The sequence below is a fragment of the Seriola dumerili genome, unplaced genomic scaffold, assembly GCF_002260705.1.
Source record: "Seriola dumerili isolate Sdu_G_001 unplaced genomic scaffold, Sdu_1.0 BDQW01001845.1, whole genome shotgun sequence".
In the NCBI taxonomy this organism is placed as follows: Eukaryota; Metazoa; Chordata; class Actinopteri; order Carangiformes; family Carangidae; genus Seriola; species Seriola dumerili.
In genome coordinates this window covers 1,083,820-1,106,924 of record NW_019176100.1, presented here as the reverse complement: position 1 = coordinate 1,106,924, position 23,105 = coordinate 1,083,820, and the positions used below count along the sequence as shown (strand labels likewise).

General features: G+C 38.2%; 3 protein-coding genes across 5 annotated transcripts; 2 read left to right on the top strand and 1 right to left on the bottom strand.

Moving 5' to 3' along the window:
* The first annotated feature begins 6,818 nt into the window (after positions 1–6,818).
* On the top strand, positions 6,819–11,510 carry LOC111239030 (heterogeneous nuclear ribonucleoprotein D0-like). Of its 2 annotated transcripts, none has more exons than XM_022768796.1 (8): positions 6,819–7,305; positions 7,501–7,669; positions 8,352–8,513; positions 8,781–8,912; positions 9,041–9,140; positions 9,625–9,780; positions 9,879–9,968; positions 11,230–11,510. In XM_022768796.1, exons 1-7 carry the CDS (start codon positions 7,139–7,141, stop codon positions 9,944–9,946), a joined length of 954 nt encoding a protein of 317 aa, XP_022624517.1. In that variant the 5' UTR covers positions 6,819–7,138; the 3' UTR covers positions 9,947–9,968; positions 11,230–11,510. The 2 variants fall into 2 exon arrangements, with proteins under 2 accessions (XP_022624517.1, XP_022624515.1); XM_022768794.1 differs by having other exon boundaries at positions 9,879–9,972.
* Positions 11,511–11,603: 93 nt separating this feature from the next.
* Positions 11,604–14,359, bottom strand: LOC111239031 (vesicle-associated membrane protein 8-like). Of its 2 annotated transcripts, none has more exons than XM_022768798.1 (3): positions 14,265–14,359; positions 13,282–13,452; positions 11,604–12,217 (listed from the first exon to the last, which is right to left on the bottom strand). In XM_022768798.1, the coding sequence occupies exons 1-3, from the start codon at positions 14,265–14,267 to the stop codon at positions 12,080–12,082; spliced, it is 312 nt and encodes a 103-aa protein (XP_022624519.1). In that variant the 5' UTR covers positions 14,268–14,359; the 3' UTR covers positions 11,604–12,079. The 2 variants fall into 2 exon arrangements, with proteins under 2 accessions (XP_022624519.1, XP_022624518.1); XM_022768797.1 differs by lacking the exon at positions 14,265–14,359 and adding an exon at positions 13,818–14,008.
* A 1,963-nt stretch (positions 14,360–16,322) lies between these two features.
* On the top strand, positions 16,323–21,333 carry LOC111239048 (S-adenosylmethionine synthase-like). The gene is made up of 9 exons (XM_022768819.1): positions 16,323–16,598; positions 17,302–17,379; positions 17,582–17,704; positions 17,818–17,930; positions 18,897–19,040; positions 19,338–19,556; positions 19,666–19,848; positions 20,605–20,738; positions 20,819–21,333. Exons 1-9 carry the CDS (start codon positions 16,526–16,528, stop codon positions 20,919–20,921), a joined length of 1,170 nt encoding a protein of 389 aa, XP_022624540.1. The 5' UTR covers positions 16,323–16,525; the 3' UTR covers positions 20,922–21,333.
* Positions 21,334–23,105: the final 1,772 nt, after the last annotated feature.

Genomic DNA, 23,105 nt, shown 5'->3' with positions numbered 1-23,105 from the left:
CCTCAGTTCTCTTAAGAGTGCGTATAGGCGAATACATTACTTCTATGAGGTCACAGCATCACATCTATGAAGAGGTCTCGTTTGCTCTAGGTTGCAGTTCTGGTGGGTCAGTTCCATCTGTTTTCCTACTGAACACGTTTTGATTGTTAAATGGTCAATACTTTACACCTGTGAAGGTGGTGGACTGTGCAAGAGCTGAACAGACTCTGTTTATAAAAATGTTATTACTATCATCTCTCAACAACAGTAGAAATTAACTAAAAGGCAAGAAACTGAATCGTGAATACTGAGGACAGGAGAATAATAAACAAAACTAGACAATTCCTGGAGAAATTCTGAATGTTCCTGCTGCTTGGTGCATGTACTTCACTCCTGCAGGCCTGTTCCATTATACTGCATCAGTTTCATCCAGGTTCACCTAAAACATATATATGATTTAAAACTAAAACTCAAGGACACTTACAAATGCTAAAACAAATCAGCCCTTTATTTAAAGTAAACCCAATATACAGCAACGCTTAATAAAATGCATTCCTTGAAAGAATGGTAATGGAGCAGAAATAAGTGACTGTAGATTGCCATAAAAAGTTACACTGTCAGTCTATCTCATCTTGTAATACCCCTTTGTTCCTCAAGAGGCGATGGTGAGTAAACTTATCATAACTTACTAATAGAACTTGAGGTTCAGTTGAAACTAATGATCTCTCTCCAGGGCTCCTCACCCTGCGATAGTGAGTCATGTGATGACCTTAGTTTTCTCAACCGATGCCCATCCATCCACTGTACCACAGCACATGATGTAAACTGCAAGAATAAAAAGAAAGCACAAATTACAAATTAATTCTTACATACAGTAACAGCATTGTGCCCAATTGAAACTATTTACAATATTTTTAACCGGGAAACAGTCAATGTCCAGTCTTTGCACTGCGCACATTTTAACTTTCTGTCTTGGTGTTGAAGAGTTTTTAAGACCTTTTTAAGCAATTGTGAATGCAATTTAAGGATATAATTAAAAGAAAAAAACAAAACTGCAGTGAAAGTCTTGTCATCTTTGAATATTTATACCTTTTCAGCTGTAGCCACTGTCCACTGCCTCCTGCAGCAAACAGCAGACAAAACACAGTGCAATTCTCAGCATGAAACAGGCTGATGTTAAACCTTATGTGACCGAGCATCTTATCTTATCTCCACACTTTATCTTTTTTTCTGTACTCCACGTGTGACCTCAAAACAAGTTTCCAACACTTTACGGCAGCCCTCCGTAATTCCAAAGATCCTCTATCACAGGGGTGTCAAACTCATTTCACCGAGGGCCACTCAGCATAATGGCTGCCCTCAAAGGGCCAGATGTAACTTTGAGGCAGTATAAATGTAGCTAAATGTAACTAAATGTAATGTAAAATAAATGCAACTACTCCTTAATGTTAAATAACTCTGGATTTTTATTATTTAACTTACAAATATTACATATATATTTGCATAAATGTAAAAAGAAATGTTTGCTTGTTACTCTGTTATAACATAAATCCTTTTAATTTGTCAGTTTATGAAACCCACATTAACACATCAAACTATCCAAGTGAATAAGGATAAATAACAAGTTATGACATTAACTTTGTTTCAAAACTTTGTCATAGTTGAAAGGGGCAGGAACAACGGTCCAACCAACAACTGTGAGCTGCTAAGGACATGTGTGACAGCTGTAGCCATTTTACCACAAACAAATGGCTGCACACAGCCTTGCAAGGGGATACATCCAACTAATGAGAGATGGTTTGATTACAGTGAACATTTGTCTGCATAAACACATAAACCTGCAAACACTAAATACAATGCTACACATATAACGTAGTATATGTAATAAACTCAAAATAACAAACACAAGGGTTGTCTCAGTTCACAACTATATTGGTCAAGTTTTAAGGTGAAGTTGATGAGGGGATGCTGCCTGTCCTTTAACACACCACATGAATCCCCTCTCCACCATCCTCATCCATTGATCATGTTCTGGAAAATAACAAACACAAAGCAAAATGCCAAGCACAATCATTAAATTGCACACAGTTTAACTATTCTTGTTCTTGTTGAAATACATTTTATTATTTTTAATTAGGTTTTTAAAAATGCTTACCTATGTGTTTTCTGACCAGATATCTGACACCTTTTTCCATGCCAGTGTGTCAATGTCTGGTTTTAGGTCTTGTGCTGAGGCAATCCGTAGAACAGCATGGAGGTTGTCATCAGTGATGCGTGATCTGTGCTTGGTCTTGTTTAGATTCAAGATTGAAAACATCTGCTCGCACAGATAGGTGCTCCCAAACATAGACAGAACACGGGCAGCGTGAAGTCGAAGCTGTGGCATCAAACCAGGGGGCAGTTGACGGTAAAAGTCCTGATTGCAGCATCCTGGAACTTTGCTCTCAGGCCACTATCGCTTTGAAGCTCTATTAACTCCATCTGAAGATGTTGGGGTGCAGTGCAGACGTCGGTGGTGAAAGATTGGCAAAGATGGCAAAGCCTGAGTGCTGTCAAGAGAAGCGCCGATCAAACTCATTCATTAAACCGGCTCAGTTTGGTAGCTTAGCTAAGTACATGAAAAAGTACCAGGAAATGCGGCTGAGATGCTCTGACAAACAGGAAAGTGGGCAAGATTGTCCTGTTTCACTTGGTACATCCATAGATCAAGTTTACGCAGGAAAGCGTGATCATGTCGGACATCTGCGTGATGACTTGTTTTGCGTCCCTGCAGCTTTCTGATTCAGTTGGGCGAGATGCTCAGTTATGTCACACAACATAGCAAAGTCACACAGTCCGTTGGATTCTGACAGTTCAAGACAAGGGTTTTTCCTTTACTCTGCATTGAAAAGAGCAATATCTTCCCTAAGCTCAAAAATCGTTTGAGGACTTTGCTCCTACTCAGCCACCGTACTTCTGTATGGTACGGCACGTCGCCGTGCTCCGAGCCCATCTCCGTCAAAAACATCTGGAACTAAAGATGATTTAGGCCACGGGCCGCTTACCAATAGAAGTTACGGTGCGGATGAGTAGGAGGCAAAAGTCCTCAAACGATTTGTTGAGCTTTAGGAAGGATATTGCTCTTTTCAATTGCAGAGTAAAGGAAAACCCTTGTCTTGAACATGTCAGATCCAAACGGACTGTGTGAACTTTGCTATGTTGTTGTGACATAACTGTAGCATCTCGCCCAACTGAATCAGAGCATGCAGGGACGGGCAAAACCAATCATCACGCAGATGTCCGGACATGATCACGGCTTTTCCTGCGTTAAAACTTGATCTATGGATGGTACCAAGTGAACAGGACAATCTTGGCCCACTTTCCTGTTGTCAGAGGCATCTGCCGCATTTCCTTGGTACTTTTTTCAACTGTACTTACTCAGCTACCAAACTGAGCCGCCTTTATGAATGAGGTTTGATCGGCGCTTCTCTGACAGGCACTCAGGCTTTGCCATCTTTGCCAATCCTTTCACCACCGGACGTTCTGCACTTGCACCCCAACATCTTCAGATGGAGTTAATAGAAGCTTTGCAATAGCGATAGTGGCCTGAGAGCAAAGTTCCAGGTGCTGCTATCAGGACTTTTACCGTCAACTGCCCCCTGCGTTTTGATGCCACAGCTTCGACTTCACGCTGGCCCGTGTTTCTGTCTATTGTTTGGAGCACCTATCTGTGCGAGCAGATGTTTTCAATCTTGAATCTAAACCAAGGACCAAAGCAAACAGATCACGCATCCACTGATGACAACCTCCATGCTTGTTTCTACGGATTTGCCTCTCAGCACAAGACCTAAAACCAGACATTGACACACTGGCCATGGAAAAAAGGTGTCAGATTATCTGGTCAGAAAACCACATAGGTAAGCATTTTTTTAAAAACCTAATTAAAATATAATAAAATGTATTTCAACGCCAAGAACAAGAATAGTTAAACTGTGTCAATTTAATCATTGTGCTTGCAGTTGCTTTTGTGTTTTGTTATTTTCAGGAAACATGATCAATGGATGAGGATGGTGGAGAGGGGATTCATGTGGTGTGTTAAAGGACAGGCAGCATCTCCTCATCAACTTCACCTTAAAACTTGACCAATATAGTTGTGAACTGAGACAACCCTTGTGTTGTTATTTTGAGTTTATTACATATACTACGTTATATGTGTAGCATTGTATTTAGTGTTTGCAGGTTTATGTGTTTATGCAGACAAATGTTCACTGTAATCAAACCATCTCTCATTAGTTGGATGTATCCCCTTGCAAGGCTGTGTGCAGCCATTTGTTTGTGTAAAATGCTACAGCTGTCACACATGTTCTTAGCAGCTCACAGTTGTTGGTTGGACCGTTGTTCTGCCCCTTTCAACTATGACAAAGTTTTGAACAAAGTTAATGTCATAACTTGTTATTTATCCTTATTCACTTGGATAGTTTGATGTGTTAATGTGGGTTTCATAAACTGACAAATTAAAAGGATTTATGTTATAACAGAGTAACAAGCAAACATTTCTTTTTACATTTATGCAAATATATATGTAATATTTGTAAGTTAAATAATAAAAATCCAGAGTTATTTAACATTAAGGAGTAGTTGCATTTATTTTACATTACATTTAGTTACATTTAGCTACATTTATACTGCCTCAAAGTTACATCTGGCCCTTTGAGGGCAGCCATTATGCTGATGTGGCCCTCGGTGAAAATGAGTTTGACACCCCTGTGATAGAGGATTTTTGGAATTACGGAGGGCTGCCGTAAAGTGTTGGAAACTGTTTTGAGGTCACACGTGGAGTACAGAAAAAAAGATAAGTGTGGAGATAAGATAAGATGCTCGGTCACATAAGGTTTAACATCAGCCTGTTTCATGCTGAGAATTGCACTGTGTTTGTCTGCTGTTTGCTGCAGGAGGCAGTGGACAGTGGCTACAGCTGAAAAGGTATAAATATTCAAAGATGACAAAGACTTTCACTGCAGTTTTGTTTTTTTCTTTTAATTATATCCTTAAATTGCATTCACAATTGCTTAAAAAGGTCTTAAAAACTCTTCAACACCAAGACAGAAAGTTAAAATGTGCGCAGTGCAAAGACTGGACATTGACTGTTTCCCGGTTAAAAATATTGTAAATAGTTTCAATTGGGCACAATGCTGTTACTGTATGTAAGAATTAATTTGTAATTTGTGCTTTCTTTTATTCTTGCAGTTTACATCATGTGCTGTGGTACAGTGGATGGATGGGCATCGGTTGAGAAAACTAAGGTCATCACATGACTCACTATCGCAGGGTGAGGAGCCCTGGAGAGAGATCATTAGTTTCAACTGAACCTCAAGTTCTATTAGTAAGTTATGATAAGTTTACTCACCATCGCCTCTTGAGGAACAAAGGGGTATTACAAGATGAGATAGACTGACAGTGTAACTTTTTATGGCAATCTACAGTCACTTATTTCTGCTCCATTACCATTCTGTTCAAAGGAATGCATTTTATTAAGCGTTGCTGTATATTGGGTTTACTTTAAATAAAGGGCTGATTTGTTTTAGCATTTGTAAGTGTCCTTGAGTTTTAGTTTTAAATCATATATATGTTTTAGGTGAACCTGGATGAAACTGATGCAGTATAATGGAACAGGCCTGCAGGAGTGAAGTACATGCACCAAGCAGCAGGAACATTCAGAATTTCTCCAGGAATTGTCTAGTTTTGTTTATTATTCTCTGTCCTCAGTATTCACAGATTCAGTTTCTTGCCTTTTAGTTAATTTCTACTGTTGTTGAGAGATGATAGTAATAACATTTTATAAACAGAGTCTGTTCAGCTCTTGCACAGTCACCACCTTCACAGGTGAAAGTATTGACCAATTTAACATCAAAACGGTGTTCAGTAGGAAACAGATGGAACTGACCCACCAGAACTGCAACCTAGAGCAAAACGAGACTCTTCATAGATGTGATGCTGTGACCTCATAGAAGTATGTATTCGCCTTACGCACTCTTTAGTGTGAACTGAAAATTGACAGTACACATTTTGAAGCAGTTGTCAGTGTAGTTCAGCTCATGTACATTAGTTTTATTCATAACTTAATTGTTGTTATCGAAAAGGTTTTTAATAAATAAACCTTCTGTGATTAAATTGTACTGAGTATTTTTTTTTCATATTAACTATGTGCCTCACGATGAATCTAACAGGTCACTTTGGTGAATTAGTGTTTTCATTGTCATTTAAATTGGTAAGTACATAAGACAAATTAGAAAAGCACAAACTGTGGTGTTCCATAAATATAGATTTTCTTTTACTTAATCTAACACTATTATTCAACAGTGGGACACTGTGAGGGTTGAAATTATGTTAATAAATACACATGGACATATGACTATTATGTACAAGTCAAGCCAGAAGGAAAAGTTGCACCCGAGGAGACGGAAGGTGCATGGTAAGAGTGCTGAAATAAATATTAAATGGGAAATGTAATAGTTTTTTGTTTTTCATCTCTTCCAGGTCGTTTTGCATCTGTCTGTAGTCTTTTGCATCTGGTTGTGGTTGTTTTGCATTTTTTTGCATCTCATTTTGCATCTCTTGTAGATGTTTGGGTCTCTTTGGTCATTTTTATTTCTTTATAGTGTTGTGCCTCTTTCTGAGTGTAGAAAGAAAGAGTAGGCCTGTTTAGTAATCCATTGAGGACTGGGGAGGATTGGGGAAACAATTGCACTGGACTCTACAGTGGGATTTAATTCAGTCAGTGCAGTTCGATAAATTACCTGTGGGGGGCAGCAACACGCCCTCGCTGCGTCTATTCTGCCGGAAATGTCAACAGCCGAAGAAGAAGAACAAGGCTACGATGAAAACAAAACGACTCTAAAAAGATACACCTTTCAATTTGTTGCAACTGAAACTATCTTTGCCTTATTAAATCATATTTGGCCTAAATTTATACAGACATTGTAATCTGATTCATTTAGACAAACCCGAAAGCTTGCTCTAATTAGCTAATATTTTTAGCTAACGATATATGATATCAAAATATTAGCTAGCTTAGCTAATAGCTATCACCAGCTCGCAAACTTAGCTCCAACGACAATTTCGACGTAGCTGCATTTTCGGAGCTGTCTAGTTATAAATTGGTCAATTACACAGCCGAAACATGTCGGATGATTATGAATTCAGCGACGACACGACCATGATGAGAATGGAGGAGGACGGAGAGGCGAACAGTGACGACCCGATGTCAACGGCCGGGGACTGTGGCCTGATGGGGGGCGAGGCCGAGGGATCCAGAATTGACGCCAGTAAAAACGAAGAGGATGAAGGGTACGGTGACATTAGTTAGACCCATCTTAAAGCAGAAAATAGTCTCCGCAATTAAACACGTTTTACCATATACTATGAGGATACCACAGCTGTCTGGTAACGTATACAAACATAACAAACCGGTGCTGCTCTCCCAGCCCTGTTCTACAGACAGTTATGTTGTTATCGATCGTGAAATGTTTATTTTGTCCACAGGAAGATGTTTGTAGGAGGGCTCAGCTGGGACACGACTAAGAAGGATTTGAAAGATTACTTCTCCAAGTTTGGGGAGGTTGTAGACTGCACATTAAAACTGGACCCCATGACTGGACGTTCAAGAGGTTTTGGCTTTGTGCTCTTCAAAGAACCTGAAAGTGTAGATAAGGTATAGTCCTGCTGGTGTTTTTGTACAGTCCTGTGCAAAAGTTTGTGGCACTAAGAGTAAAGTGAGGATGCTTTCAAAAATGCTGGTCAGGGCTCTACAGAGACCAGATCATCACAAAAGATAGTTATTTTATGACTGGCTGTATGTCTGTGCACATCATGCTGCAGAATGAATTTGGCACCACACATGCTTCCCTGATGAGATTACTAAACAATCTAAAGTGCCCAAAGAGTTTGCACAGCACTTTATATAATGCAATGTGAACAATACCACTTATAATGTTAAATGTGGCTGTCAAATAGGGAATAAATCATCTGAATCATTCCACCAACATGAAAAACCATCTCTTAACTAGATTTTTTTTTTTTTTAACATTTAATAGAGTAAACAATAAACAGAGATACTAATTTGCAAATTGGTAATTTAGAAAAACAATCCAATGATTTATAAATTAATTAAGCAGCAGATAAATTAAAAATTAAAACAGTCATTTGCAGTCCTGGAATGATGTGACACAAAAAGCTAATGCATTTGTAAGATCAGGCTAACAACAAGCAAACATCCTTTGCATTGGGCTCAGTGTCCTTAATAGAAACCATTACATATGAGAAGTTGTAAATTAACTCTTAGAAAATGATTTTTGTACATGATATTTTTGTTATTTGATTATTTCGTTATGTAGGTCGCCTCACAGAAGGAACATAAACTCAATGGAAAGGTCATTGACCCCAAAAAAGCCAAGGCCATGAAGAGCAAGGAGCCTGTGAAGAAGATCTTTGTTGGCGGTCTCTCTCCAGACACCCCTGAAGAGAAAGTCAGAGAGTACTTTGGTGCCTTTGGAGAGGTTCATGTCTTTTTACATTTGCAGATTTAGTTTTTAGTTATTGTTGTGGCTCATGAGAATCATATTTTATCATTTTATGATTTTTGTGAATGGATCTGTCTGTCTGTGTAGGGTTACTGACTTGTAACCACATGCATCAAAGTGAAAGTGAATCAAAAATTACCTTCCCATTTCCCTTTTTATAGACACAATCAATTTGTGATTTTCATTTAGACTACTAAACTGTATTTTATACATCTGTTATACATCTGTTGAAAATATAAACAGGTGGATTCAATTGAACTTCCCATGGAGAACAAAACAAACAAAAGGAGAGGTTTCTGCTTCATCACGTTCAAAGAGGAGGAACCAGTGAAGAAGATCATGGAGAAAAAGTACCACAACATCGGACTAAGCAAGGTACAGGCTCTTTTTTCTCTCAGATAAAACTTAATTCCCTGGTAATTCATTTGATGTATTATTATGGTGATTAACACACAATACATGATCTCTATGGAAAAAGATTATCTTCCTTGGGTTGCTTTTAGTGTGAAATAAAGGTGGCGATGTCTAAAGAACAGTACCAGCAGCAGCAGTACTGGGGAGGCAGAGGTGGATACTTATCCAGGTCTCGAGGAAGAGGCGGTGGTGAGTGGAGAATTCATTCATGGTTTCATGCAGTGTGTTACATCTAAAGAAAAATAAATGAACAAGAATTCAAAAGAGGAACATCAATTTCCACTTTTGAATTCTTGTTAAACAGTAAATTCCCATAGACAAAACAAACCAGATTTCTTCCCTCTTGTATTTTACATTTTGATCCCTGCCAACCACATGGATGAATAAATTAATATCCAGCAATGTGCTTTACATGCAGCATGTGAGCAAATGGGAATCTGACAAGAGCAAAGTTACTACTGCTGAATGCTGTCACTACTGTTTTATCAAATTGTCGTAATTTCCTCTAATATGAAATTTTATCAGAGTTTTTAATCCAAGAGCTAAGAGCCTCTGGTAAACAAGCATGAGCGTTTGATGCAGGTAAAAGTTTAAATTTGAATTTTGAGTGGAGTGGAACAGTCATGTGAGCTTGTATGATGAAAAGTTGTATTTAAATTCTGTTTAATTGCAGGTCCAAATCAAAACTGGAACCAGGGTTATGGCAACTATTGGAATCAAGGCTATGGAAATTATGGCAATTATGGTTACAGTAATCAAGGATATGGAGGATACGGTGGCTATGATTACACTGGTTACAACAACTATTATGGATATGGTGACTACGACAGTGAGTAAAGTTCTTGTAAGTTTCTTGTCGAGCTTTTCCATTTATTTTCCATTTACTTGTGAAATTATAAAATGTCTCATTTTGTACAACATGTGTAGATCAATCTGGTGGATACGGCAAGTCGCCACGGCGTGGTGGTCACACCAACAGTTACAAGCCGTATTAATGGAGGAAACCCTCATCTTCAAGTAGGTATGTAACAACAAAAATACACTACTTACTTTAAACTTAAAGTAGTTAAATTTACTTTGTTGTTTGGTAACATTATGAATAATTTCTCTTATAAATTTCTTTTTCTCAGCACCCTCAAGTGCTTTACAGTAGTGGTAACATAGAGGCTACAGTGTTGTGGCGATTATTTTAACAGCCGGCCTTCTGCTGCCTCTTTTGCACCTTCTTTTTTTTCTTTTTTTTTTTTTTTAAACTGTAAAGTTAACAGGTAAAGTACTGCTACTACAGTAAATGGATGCCAAAGTTAAGGATGTGCAAGGAAACAGAAAAGGAAGTATGTTGTCTCCTAACTCTGACATACCTTGTTTGTACCTGCCAGCGGAGCTTCCTTGCAGGCCATGAGCTGACTCCCAGATACTCTCAGGGCCCGCTCAATGCGGACCGGGTACGAGAAGCATACGCTCTCGAATGCTGCCATTTGGTATGGTCTTACAACATCCTGTATCAGCATTTCTAAACTAAACAATATGGGACACGTCCAGCTTTGTCATCTTTCTTTCCATTTTAATTTCTTTGCAACTGTTTGTAATGTAAAACTTAAAATATACACATGTAATTGTCATTTTTTACAGGCCCTTACTCCCCCACAAGTAATGATTATAAATATGAAAAAATAACTATTTGCTTTTCAAAGGATACGTACAGCATTCTCTGGACTTTCCAGTTCCTATTGTTAATATATGCACTCCTAATCTTTATCTAAAATGCTTGTTTCTTTATTTAGCTCTTGTAGCCAGTAGTCCATGAGCTAAAACCTGGTTCGTATTTGGACTCTACTGTGTTGGGGGATAAAGTGCTTTACTTTGTGTACATGTATTGTTCTGTTTTGTGTTACTGACAGCGATGGAAAAGACTCCTCTTTTTTGTTAATTTTCCTGTAACAAATTTTCCTCTTATAACCTTTTGTAAAACAAGAAGAATCAAAGTGTCACTACATTTCCAGAAATTTGCATGTAATGCTTTCTTTAATGTGTATTTTTGACCAGTCGAAGGTTTCTTCCATTTAATATTTTGGCTTTGACTTCTTCAATTTATCGCACTTCAGGATTTCTAGCTTATGGACTAACTTTTTTTTAACTGTAAATTGTTAAAATATTTGTTCTCAGTTTGTTTTTTCTTTTACATTGGACATTATAAACACAGGGGATTCCTATTTTATTGTGATTTTATTTGTTTTTGTTCGTCTATAGCTGATTTGTTTTTGTTTGTTTTCCATAGGTTTCAGAGTGATGAAAAGTCTGCAGTGCGCTGGTGGAGCATTGGCCAAAGAGATGGTGGTATCCAGCAAAGATCACTTAGCTGATTGTAAGAAAGTAAACGAAGAACACTGACCTACAGTACATTTCCTCTATATTTACCAGAGTATTTGTTGTATCTTAAAAGTTTTGGGTTTTGATGTTTTGCATTTATTTAGATTTGCTGCAAAGCTTTAGCACTTCCTCATCCCTCCTTGTTTTTTTTATGTATTTAATGTTCTCAAATGCTTTTTGTGAATTGTTCGATTTATTCCGTAACTGAAACGTTAGATTGGCTGGAACAGATCACACATATATTTACAAGTACTGTGGCAGCAAAGATAACAAAATGTGTGGTCACAATTTATCCTCTTTATCATAGTCATCAGTCTTATAATACATATGTTATTACAGAGTTTGACAGTCATAAACGTACATTATATATACACAGTGTATTGGACATAAAGAAAAGTGACAAATAAAAATAATAAACACTTATTAGGCTTTGTGATCCTGTGTGAAATATGAATAGAGTGGTTCAACGTCACGTTAGTGACTTGGAGTGTTAAAGGAGGATTTCAGCCAAATTTAAACTCTGCTGCTCTGAATTTTATCTCCACATCACAAGATGTCGCAGAGAAAACTAATCAACAAGCTTTCAGATGTTAAGAAATCATTTACATACACATTTTAATCTTGAAATATGACATATCTCTCTTTTTGATCTGAAATGATCACTCTTGAGAAATTAAACGCTCAATGAAAGTTGTATCTACATGAGCTTTATCCACCTTCTTCATTGCTTTCAGTCCCGAGCTGGTTAGAGATAGGATTTAAATAACTTTTGTGGCAAAGAGGATGATGAGGATGACAATGATCAGCACAACTATGCCAATTATAATCATCAGTTTAATGTTTTTCCACCAGTATTTCCTGGCGACCCGTGTGGATGTTCTTTGGAACGAATCAGCCTAAAAAAGAGAAATAACAAAACTAATGAAACACTGGTGATGGAAGAAGTACTACTTAAATATTACACATCATAGTCTTTTTGCAAGTGTTGTACAGTACTACTTCAATCATATATTAAGGTAGCAGTATCTCAGAATGTGTGGAGTAAAAGATAATAAATCTGCTTCTGATGCACTAATTTTGAGCATCATTGTTTTAAACTGTCCATCGTGTGTCCAACAATATTATAGAACTGCAGTGCTAAATCAGCGGAGTGCGCTTTTATGTTAAAGTACAAATACAATAGTGTAGAAGTACTTCCAGGGTTCAAAATGTCGCTCAAAGTTCAAAAATTAGCAGTAAAAATACACTCATCAGTCTCAGCTGTACATTGTGTTTAATTCGTGGTGGAGGAAATATTTAGATAGTTCAGTTAAGTAAAAGTACAAAACAACAATGTGAAAATACTCAATTTTAAGTAAAACCCCTGCATTCAACTAAAGTAAAAGTACAGATGTATTATCAACAAAAGTATCAAAAGTAAAAGTACTTGTTACATGGAAAACTTCCCCGTGACTTAATGAATTAATGGACGAGGAAAGAAAAAAAAACTTCTTCCCTAATCTTTGCTTCTTTTTTTGTGAAATATTAGTTATTAAAATATATAATTTTACCTCTTTAGGCTTTAAACTGAATTAAGTGAAGCCATGTGAGAAGTTCAGAGGGTAAATTTTTCTCTTTAACTGAATCTGAAATGTGATAACTGATCAACTAGATATTGATTTTTAGTGACAAGCAAAAAAGGTTGAACTTTAACAAAGTGTATTTTATACAAATGGCTAATGAAAACTATACTCACTGTAGCTGTCAATATAGTGGAGTAAGAAGTACAATATTTCCCTCTAAAGACTATAAGTATAAAGTTGCAGAAAATGGAAATACACTGAACTCCACCACCGTAAAACACACGTCTCTCTAACAGCTTTGTGGTTTGAAGGAGGCGTATATGAGGAATCGTGACACACTAAATCCATAAACCAAAGGACAGCGAGCTCGACCTGTACCAACATGATCAGATACTCACTGACGCCTGCAGGTCGTCAGTCTTCCCGATCAGATCGTCTAGTCTGTCGCCCCTCTCCAGCACTTTGTTGATGTTGTCTTTCAGAATCACTTTAACCTCATTGACCTGACCTTGCACCTGGTCAAGCTTGGCCGACGAGCCGGAGGTCGGCGACTGAGAGCTTGTGTCAGCCTGTGAAAGATTTTTACTGCCGTCAGTGACAATCTCCACAGCAAAAATTTACAACCATTGAGACTCTGCCAGGCAAATGTAGCAGCAACAACAACAACCCCCCTGTGATCACGGTTTTTTAATGGCCAAATCTCACTTCCTGCATGGCGTTAACAGGAAACAGCGCTATCAGTCGTGAATCGGTTTACTCAGGCCTGTGTGATTGTCACATGAAAACCTCAAGCTCTGTAGTTACTAAGTAAACCAGCTTCAGAAAGCATGTCAAACAAACCTCGACAGAGTCATTTCTAATAATATCAAGATGAAAAGGGAAATATTTAAGATAGAAACTTGGCTAAACTTCAATATAAAAAAACAACACTCACCATTGCAGCAACCGACAAAACAACTCAGCTTCATACACAAAAACTAAATCCTCCACAAGGTCCTGTTATCCAGTGCTGTTGGTATAATAAACAAACGTAGAGGCCTGTGCTTCATGTGACTGCATGAGTCACACAGTGAGAGCTGAACAAATGTCTGCTGAAGGTTGCACCTCTCCTCTGTTACACATTAACTACCTGTTGCCTCAATCAAAGCCTCATTGGCTCAACCAGAGTGGGTCGTCATCGCCACGGTGAACTAAATGTAGTCAAATCATGAACATGCACTACTTACATTTCCTGCTTTCACCAACCCGTCATACGGCATATTCACCACACAGGAACATAAATACCACCCATACTAGACTATAGGTTTAGTTATTTAAACACATTTGAGCGGTTTAACAGGCTAAAACTAATGTCAGTCCCAGTTCTGTGTGATTTACATACCATAAGCTGTCAGAGCGTCGGATAGGATACAGGCCTGCCTGGAAACCGATATGACTGAGCAAAGGGCTCTGTGTTTTCAACACAGGGATATTTGCAAGGCAATGGACGGTTGAAGTTGCTTAATCTCATTTCCTCGTTCTGTGTCGTTCAGTTTTGTTCGGGAGCCACAGTGTGACAGTTTGTTCAAAAGTGCTTCATTCATGCTGTTTTAAGGCGAGAGTTGAGCTCAGTTTAGGTTCAGATTTCACTTTTAATAATTATTTAACAGTAGGTTAATCTTCTTTTTTATTTATGTTAAAGAATAAATTCACAGTGGTGGATACAGAATTAAGATGACTGATTGTTTGCATTGTTATAGTGAGCATGTGAGCATGTTTACATTAGGATTCAGGTCAAAGTACTGTTGTGTCTGTGTCTCACAGAGCTGCTGGCATGGCTGTAGACTCTTATTATATTTTGAGTGTTTCAGTCTGAGGCAATATGGTTTGTATGTTTTCCATCTGCAGAGTTATACATAAAGCTTAATTCATATATCACAGCTCTAATAAGATCCTAACTTGATGATAAACCTGCCTCTTTCAGCTTTGTATATGTTTCTGTCATCAGTCCTACACGGGGAAGTCGAGAGCAGGGTGGGAAGGAAGAGGAAGAACAGAAGTGAAGAAATAATTCCTTATTTCATTCATATGTTAATTTTGTAGAGTTTAAAGAGGTCAAGAAATGTCTGTGCAGCCTCAATGAGCTCACGACGTACCTCCCTGATGAAAAGGCATGAGTCATGCAGACTGAACATTGGGTTGTGAACTTTGGTGAACGCTTGGCAGATAGTAAGGAAACAGCAGAGGCGTATGATTGATTGAAGTCAGATAAACATATATAAATGAGACTACTCCATAAAATACACACACAATATAAAATAGTAAAGACAAAGTGTACAGTGTGAGAGTGCAGTATAGAGCCCTGCCATGCTGGCTGTGCCTTATATAAGTAATCGCAGTAATCATGGACTTTGTACAGTCAAGACGCTACCGCACGTCAAGTCAAACTTCACTTGTAAAGTATTAGGAGATTACATAAGACAATACCAAATGCAGAAACATATTACCATTAGAAGATAAAACCTAAATTTGTGTTACAATGCAACTTAAATATTTAACATTAAAAGGCAAAAAGCTCAATGGACAATGTAGAAATTTTATGCTGAATGCACACAATGAGAGAAGTTTACTAAAAGAAAATAAATAAGTTTAATCAACATGAAATATATAGTTCAAATGTCAAATTACAAATGTGTCACTATAAAGGCCACAAAATTTTTGTGTAATTTCTTACACCAAAATGTTGCAAATATTAAACTTTATATCCAACTTAAAATCTGGATGAGACCTGTTAGGGCGTACACTACACAGCTACTATAGAAGAAGTCGGGCTGCCCCAGCAGCTAGCTCTGGGGGAAAGCTAGCTGATAGCTAACTTTTGTTGTTTTTCTGAAATGTTTTTGAAGTGAGATCCTGTATTGTACATGGCTCTAAAAAGCCCTATAAGTATTGATGTTAAAAAGGCTTTAGGGAAAAGCAAAGGCAGTAACGGAAAAGCAAAAGCAATAGAAGAAAAGCTTTTTTCTTCAACTCTTATATATATTTCTCTTTATATTTCCACATTTTTAAATGTACTTATTTATTCCTTTATTTATTCCTGTTTATATTTCCACATTTCTTTTCTTGTTCTTTTACAGATTTATTCTTTTTTATGGCACTCCTATGACTCCAAAGAGCAGAAGGCAGCAATCCCACTGCAATTTCTAGTTCCTAAATATTTTAACCCCCTTTTTAATGGGAATATTGCACAATGATGAAGAAGATGAAATGTTGTTTTGCAACAGCGACACCCTGAGGCTGCTTCACTTAGTACACGCTCCTGCCTTAGGTCAAACAGGCATTTACCGAGAGCAGAGAGGAGAGGAAACGACCGCTTTATATTGATTTATAAACCAACTTCCCTCCCGGCTACGAATGAAAAGTTACATCAGTTGTTTAGTTTCACTCTCCATATCCGCCATGTCTGTCCTGAATCATTTTTTTTTCCTTATGCAGCTGCTTCTGAGCTTCAACCTACTGAGTTAATTATTGCTTCAACTAATCAGTGTCGGCGGACATCAAAGGATACTATAACTTCTATATAGTGTGACCCGGTTTAGCGTCAGTCTGATTTTAAATCCGTTGAATTGAACTTTTCTGCGGCACCGACCACACGAGCTGAAGATGAATCCCAGCAGCAGCAGCAGCAGGAAGACTTTCCTCTTCACATCCGAGTCTGTTGGAGAAGGACACTCCGGTACTGTACTCATGTGTTACTCCGTCTCCGTCCCGCTGTGGTTCACAGGGAGGACATGTCTGGACACGCACAGACTCTGTCGAAGCTATATTAAAATAATACAGCGCATTCAGAGCTGTAGACTGTAGTGTTCAGACATTAAAGGTAATAAATTCCGAGCTGCAATGATTAGATGATTGATTAGTCAGTCAACCGAAAATGACTCAGCAACTGCTTTGGTAATCAATTAAACATTTTGAGTCATTTTAAAGAATAAAAGCCAAAATTCTCTGGTCCAGCTTCTCAAATATGTGTGTTTTCTGGTTTTCTTAGTCTAATATTACAGTAAACTGAATATCTTTAGGATATGGTTGGACAAAACAACACATTTGAAGATTTTTTTTTAAATCAAACAATGGATTTAATGAGAAAATAACCAGAAGATTAAATGATAATCTAAATAGACTGCAGCCCTAAAAATCCTCCCATTACAAGAGCACATTCTGCACCGAAAAAAATAAAAGTATACAGTGGTGGAAGAAGTACTCAAGATGTTACCCAAGTATAAAAGTAGTTTAACCACATGGTAAGAATACTCCACAATAAGTAATCAGCACATAATCTCAGTATAGCTACAACCAAGTCAATACTTAATAATCTCTGTATTCAAAAACAATACACTCTGTCCTTGTTTTCTTTTACTTCTCTGACTTTGTGTTCACAGATAAAATGTGCGATCAGATCAGTGATGCTGTTCTCGATGCGTACCTGAGTCAAGACCCTGACTCCAAAGTGGCCTGTGGTGAGTTTTGGTTAAACGTGCATGTCAAGACTCCTTGCAGCAGCGGCCTGGGTTCGATGCTGCTCGTCATCCCCTCTCTCTCCTGCCTTTCCTGTCTCTCTCTCTCTCTGCACTGTCACTGCCGATAAACAGCAAAATGGACAATTAAAAAAAAACAGTTCACCAGCTATGTTTATGAAATGCATTTAGTGTCTTGTTGCAGAATGTGTGGCGAAGACGGGGATGATCTTACTGGTTGGAGAAGTGACATCTAAGGCCACAGTGGATCTCCAATCAGTGGTCCGAAATACTGTGAAGAAGATCGGCTACGATGACTCTTCAAAAGGTACAGCATGGTGGGATTTAATACTCGTATTCGATAACTTTAAATTTAAAAAGAATTTGTCTGGGAAATTGAGTGGATGAATGAAAAGCTGTTGCTGATTTTGTGATCTTCAGGTTTTGACTATAAGACCTGCAACGTGCTGCTGGCTCTGGAGCCGCAGTGTGTGGAGATATCAGACTGTGTGTTTGAAGGCAGGGATCAGGAGGACATGGGCGCAGGGGACCAGGTTCAGTATTTTACCTTTTATTCAAACTGCAATTTTTCACTACATGGATTGAGAATAGTTTTGTTTCATGCAATAACTGTGGTTGTAAACAGTCGCTCTGGTAAAGGATTATATTTGCACTTCAGCCGTACGTGTTTGCAAAAGTTTTGGCAAATAACAAGTAAGAAGTAAATCCAACCCCTGCAGCAAACAACAACATTAAAATGAACCTTTCTTCAAATGTTAGTGTTACATGAACTTAAAAACTAGGAAAAGAAATAAACAGTAACAGATGGAGGGAAGAATGGATTCCACTAAATTCTGGAGGCGGTTTCTACAACAGGACAAAGCTGACCTCAAAAATCCACCATGAACCACTTCAAGAGCCACAAGCTGAGGCTTTTGGTACAGCCCCCACAGCCCCCTGACCTGAACCTCACTGAACATCTGTGGGAAGATCTTCAAACATGCTGTGTGAGCAGGACGGACTAAAAATATCCCTGTACTTGAGCTGATCTACAGGAAGCGAAGAAGAGAGTGACCATTTTAACCTGATGGTGGTCCTAGATGAAAAATTTAAGGGATCACCAAAGTTAATAAAAATGATCCAGTGGAGAACATGAATGTCTGAATGAGATTTCATCGCACCACCTCATGGTGGCGCAACAGGAAAAGTCAGAGGAGCTCTCAAAGTCATTTAGGTTCATCCTCTGGATGCCATGAATGTCTGCAGAACATTTCATGACCATTCATCCGATAGTTGTTGAGATATTTCAGCCTGGACCAAAGTGGTTGACTGACCAATCCTTAGAGCTACACTGCTAATGTGGCTAAAAGTATGACAACATTTCATTTACAAGATAATCTCTTTTGTAAAGAGTTGTATTTACTTCAGTTTAAAGATTTGAATTTACATTTAGATGAAACTTTTGACATGAACAGACCTGATCATTAGTCTGGGTTTCTGTCTTTACTGGGCTGCTTCAGGGTTTGATGTTTGGCTACGCCACAGATGAGACAGAGGAGTGTATGCCCTTAACCATCCTTCTGGCCCACAAACTCAACTACAGGATGAAGGAGCTGTCACGCAACGGAGAGTGTCCGTGGATAGGACCAGACTCCAAGTCCCAGGTGAGCCACTGCACAATAAAAAAAACAGAGAGATGTTAAAAGCAAGTTAGTCGAGTTAGAGGCGACTATGAACCGTAGTGTCCCCACTTCGACTTTGACCTTCATTGCATGACAGTTCCCATCTCTCTCGTTCTAAAATGTGTTGTATTTAATCCCTCATCTCTCTCTTACCTAATTTCCTGTCAGCTCTTCATTGTCAACTACCTAAAAACTTAAATACTTTCGACTGTAATGTTCGCTGTGCTGTTAGTTATGAGTTAAGAGTTTGATCATAACTTGGTGGCGTCTTTTCTGCAGGTCACAGTGGAGTATAAAGACAACATGGGAGCCACGGAGCCGCTGCGTGTTCACACTGTGGTCATCTCAGTCCAACACAGCCCTAACATCTCCCTGGAGGAGATCAGACGCAATCTGATGGAGAAGGTGGTGAAGGTCGTCATTCCTGCCAAGTACCTGGACGACAGGACCGTCTACCATCTGCTGCCAAGTGGGAAATTCCTAATGGGAGGCCCACAGGTTAGAGACCACAGAGGGAAAATGTGACAAATAAAAAAAAAAAGATAAATAAATGTGATCGGCCATGCAGGAGTTGAATCTGATTGTTTTTTTTTGTGTGTGTCACCAGGGTGATGCGGGACTCACAGGACGTAAAATCATAGTGGACACCTATGGAGGATGGGGCGGGCACGGAGGAGGGGCCTTCTCTGGAAAAGACTACTCCAAAGTGGACCGGTCCGGGGCTTATGCGGCACGCTGGGTCGCCAAGTCTTTGGTCAAAGCCAGACTGTGCAGGAGAGCCCTCGTCCAGGTGAGGAACTTTAATTAAAGGGGCCTAAAGACTCTCTTCTGGTCCATGCTAAGATCCTGTGTGTAAAACATTAGGACAATGTAGTTGCATGAACACAGAATGAACTTTATTTTTGACTCTAATTTCAATGAATCAGGTTATACATGCATAAACTGTGAGACCATTGAGACAGTGGATTGTGCTGCAGGAGGCTAGACCTGAAGAAAAAACTACTCACTACTGCTGCTGCAGCAGTAAGCAAGCTGATCGAAGCCATAATGGACAAGTGAATGACCTTAGATTAATGAATTCATGAATTTTTGATTGGTTAATCCATCCGTTTTTGAAAGTTTTAAATTTAATTTGATGATCACTGCAGAAACACTGCAATAAAAAATTAAATAAACACTATATATCAGCTGCAGGGAATCATGAAAAAGGATTGTGTCCACCACATTTAATGCACGACAACATGGTGCTTTTTTACATCTGAACAGAAACACTGAAACTCTAAACACACTTCAAATTGATAACCATTGAGAGCCTGACAGTCTTTTGCAACTTTCCCCTAACAAGCATAAACACCCAGTAACAGTGTGAGATGTCTTAAAACAGACATTTGTTCCTTGTTTCTTTGCAAACCTGTTGTTTTTGCAAATCATGCAATTTAAACCACTAAAACAGCTCCTCTCATAAGACACACGCCATCTGATAACGTTGCTCCAAAAACCTGCTTATGATGACTGAGAGCAGGGATGTCCTGTCTCCTCGTTTCAGATCTCCTACGCCATCGGTGTGAGCCATCCACTCTCCATCTCAGTGTTTCACTACGGCACGTCGAGCAGGGACGAAGACGAACTGCTGCAGATAGTACAGAAGAACTTTGACCTGAGGCCTGGAGTCATTGTGAAGTATGTGTAGTTTTTCACAGCTGAAACCTTCTTGTCTTTTTTTATTTTATTTTTTTTATTGACTGTGTTTCTTTTTACAGAGAGCTGGGTTTGAAACGGCCAATTTACCAAGCCACTGCGTGCTACGGTCACTTCGGCAGAGAGGAGTTTCCCTGGGAAAAACCAAAGCCTCTGGTGTTTTGAGTTTGACAAAAAACACATTCTAGTTTATTTCTTAATAATCAATCATAAAACAATCAATTTGAGTCTCATAATTAAAATATATCTTTGTATAACTGTGCAGCTGAAAACAGAAGTTGCTGTCTGTGTTTGCCTTTGATAATGGCCATAAATAATAATAATTATCCAGTGTAGATGAGCATAACCAGAAGACTTGTAACCATAAAGCAGTCACATGATTTTTGTTTACCCTTGTTCAGAGAGAGAGAGAGAGAGAGAGCGAGAGAGAGAGAGCGAGCACTGGAAAATGACTGCCCTTCACCTAATGTTTTATTAACTTAATGATATGATATAATTATAGATTAAATGGGGTTTCTGCTATGACCTGTACATTTGTAGCCTCCACCATCTCCTGTAACAACATGCAGTTGCTAAAATGGTTAAAACAAAATAATATTCATGATTGAAAACATTTTTATTATAATAATTATAAAAGTAAATGAGTGAATAAATAAGATGTCATAAAAATAAAACTCAAATGATGATAAACATTAAATGGACCGAATGATTACAATAAACTCAATGGTGAAGAAATGACACCAGTTATCTCTTTACAGGTTGGATGAGTATGAAAAGGAGTGCATTTACAATTTCTCATCATCATCATCATCATCATCATCATCATCATCATCACAGTGTATAAAATCCAGCACCCTGCTTTCATTCCCTCACTCTGCAACATGAATGTTTACTGTTGCCATGCCAACGTGTGCCAGTTTAGTAGTTAACGTTTGCTTAATCTGTATATTAACAATGAACAATACAATTTCAATATGTAATTTCTTAACAAAACAAGTATCAACACCAACGGCTCATAGCATGCGTGCTCTTACTTTGAAAAGCGGAAATGGGGTCATCTGCAGGCAATCGCGTCCTTTCCCCCGAAAGTGGCCGCTTCACAAAAAGAAAATTAATTCACAAATTTCTGTTTGAAAGTTGTAAATGTGAGGAAGATATTCACAAATGTTTTTCATTTATTTGTAAATTCATTGAAAGTATTCACACTAAGGCTTATATGGGACTTGCTTGGAGCTTGTAAACCGTGGATTTATATCAGTGACTAACAAGCTTTCAAATTAACGTGGAATATTTATTTCTGAAATAAAGTGGATTAACATCAGTATATTTAAATTGTAATTGTAAACTGTAAAATATAAATGTACTCATTTCATATCTACACTATAAAAATGCTCCCAGGTGTTATTTTTCCGCATGGATGAGCTTTACTTCTGATACCTTAAAGGAATAATTCAGCCTTTTATACACTTGTTCTTTCTTCAATGAGAAGATTGATATACTTTCCCGTAAAATATGAAACTACACCCAGTTATCTTAGCTTAGCAGAAAGACTGGAAACAGGTGGGAACAGCTCAATCATTGACACATTTAATTGTCTCTAATATGCAAAGTACTACCACTAGCGTTACAGCTGTGAAATAAAAAAGTAGGCACAATATTTCTGAAATGTTGTAGAGTACAAGTGCTAAAGAGCAGGAATGGAACTAATAACCTCTGTACTGGGTAAAATATCTCTTTAAAAATATCTAATTGTACATTATCTAATTGTATATTAATGGAATAAATGTACATGGCATTTTTCTTTACTTTAGGTGCCTTAAGTGCATAATTTTACTTATTTTTTTCATTTTTATTTTACATTTTATTTTTATTTTTTTAACAGTGTGGTATTACTATAGTAAGTATGTATATAAAGGGTTTGAACGGTATGAATGAATGCTTCCTCCACCACTGTCTGTTGTTTATTCGTCCCAACCTGCGATAACTGTCGCCTCCACTAGGTGGCGGTACAGTGTTTGCATAACATTTTAACATTTTTCAGGTAGACAGGAAAAACATGGAAAACAGTGAGTTAGCTGCTGCCACTTCATGTCAAATTTTTACAGCTGGACAAGAAAAGGAAACGATGCGTCGAGCCTTTTGTCTCTGAATTATAACCGACAGCAGACTCACATGTGCAGTGTGTGTGTGTGTGTGTGTGTGTGTGTGTGTGTGTGTGTGTGTGTGTGTGTGTGTGTGTGTGTGTGTGTGTGTGTGTGTGTGTGTGTTTTACAGCGGAGGACAAGGAAGATAAACAAAGGCAAAGGTTTACACCAATAATAAACCCTGAGACAGAGGTGCCCTCATGTT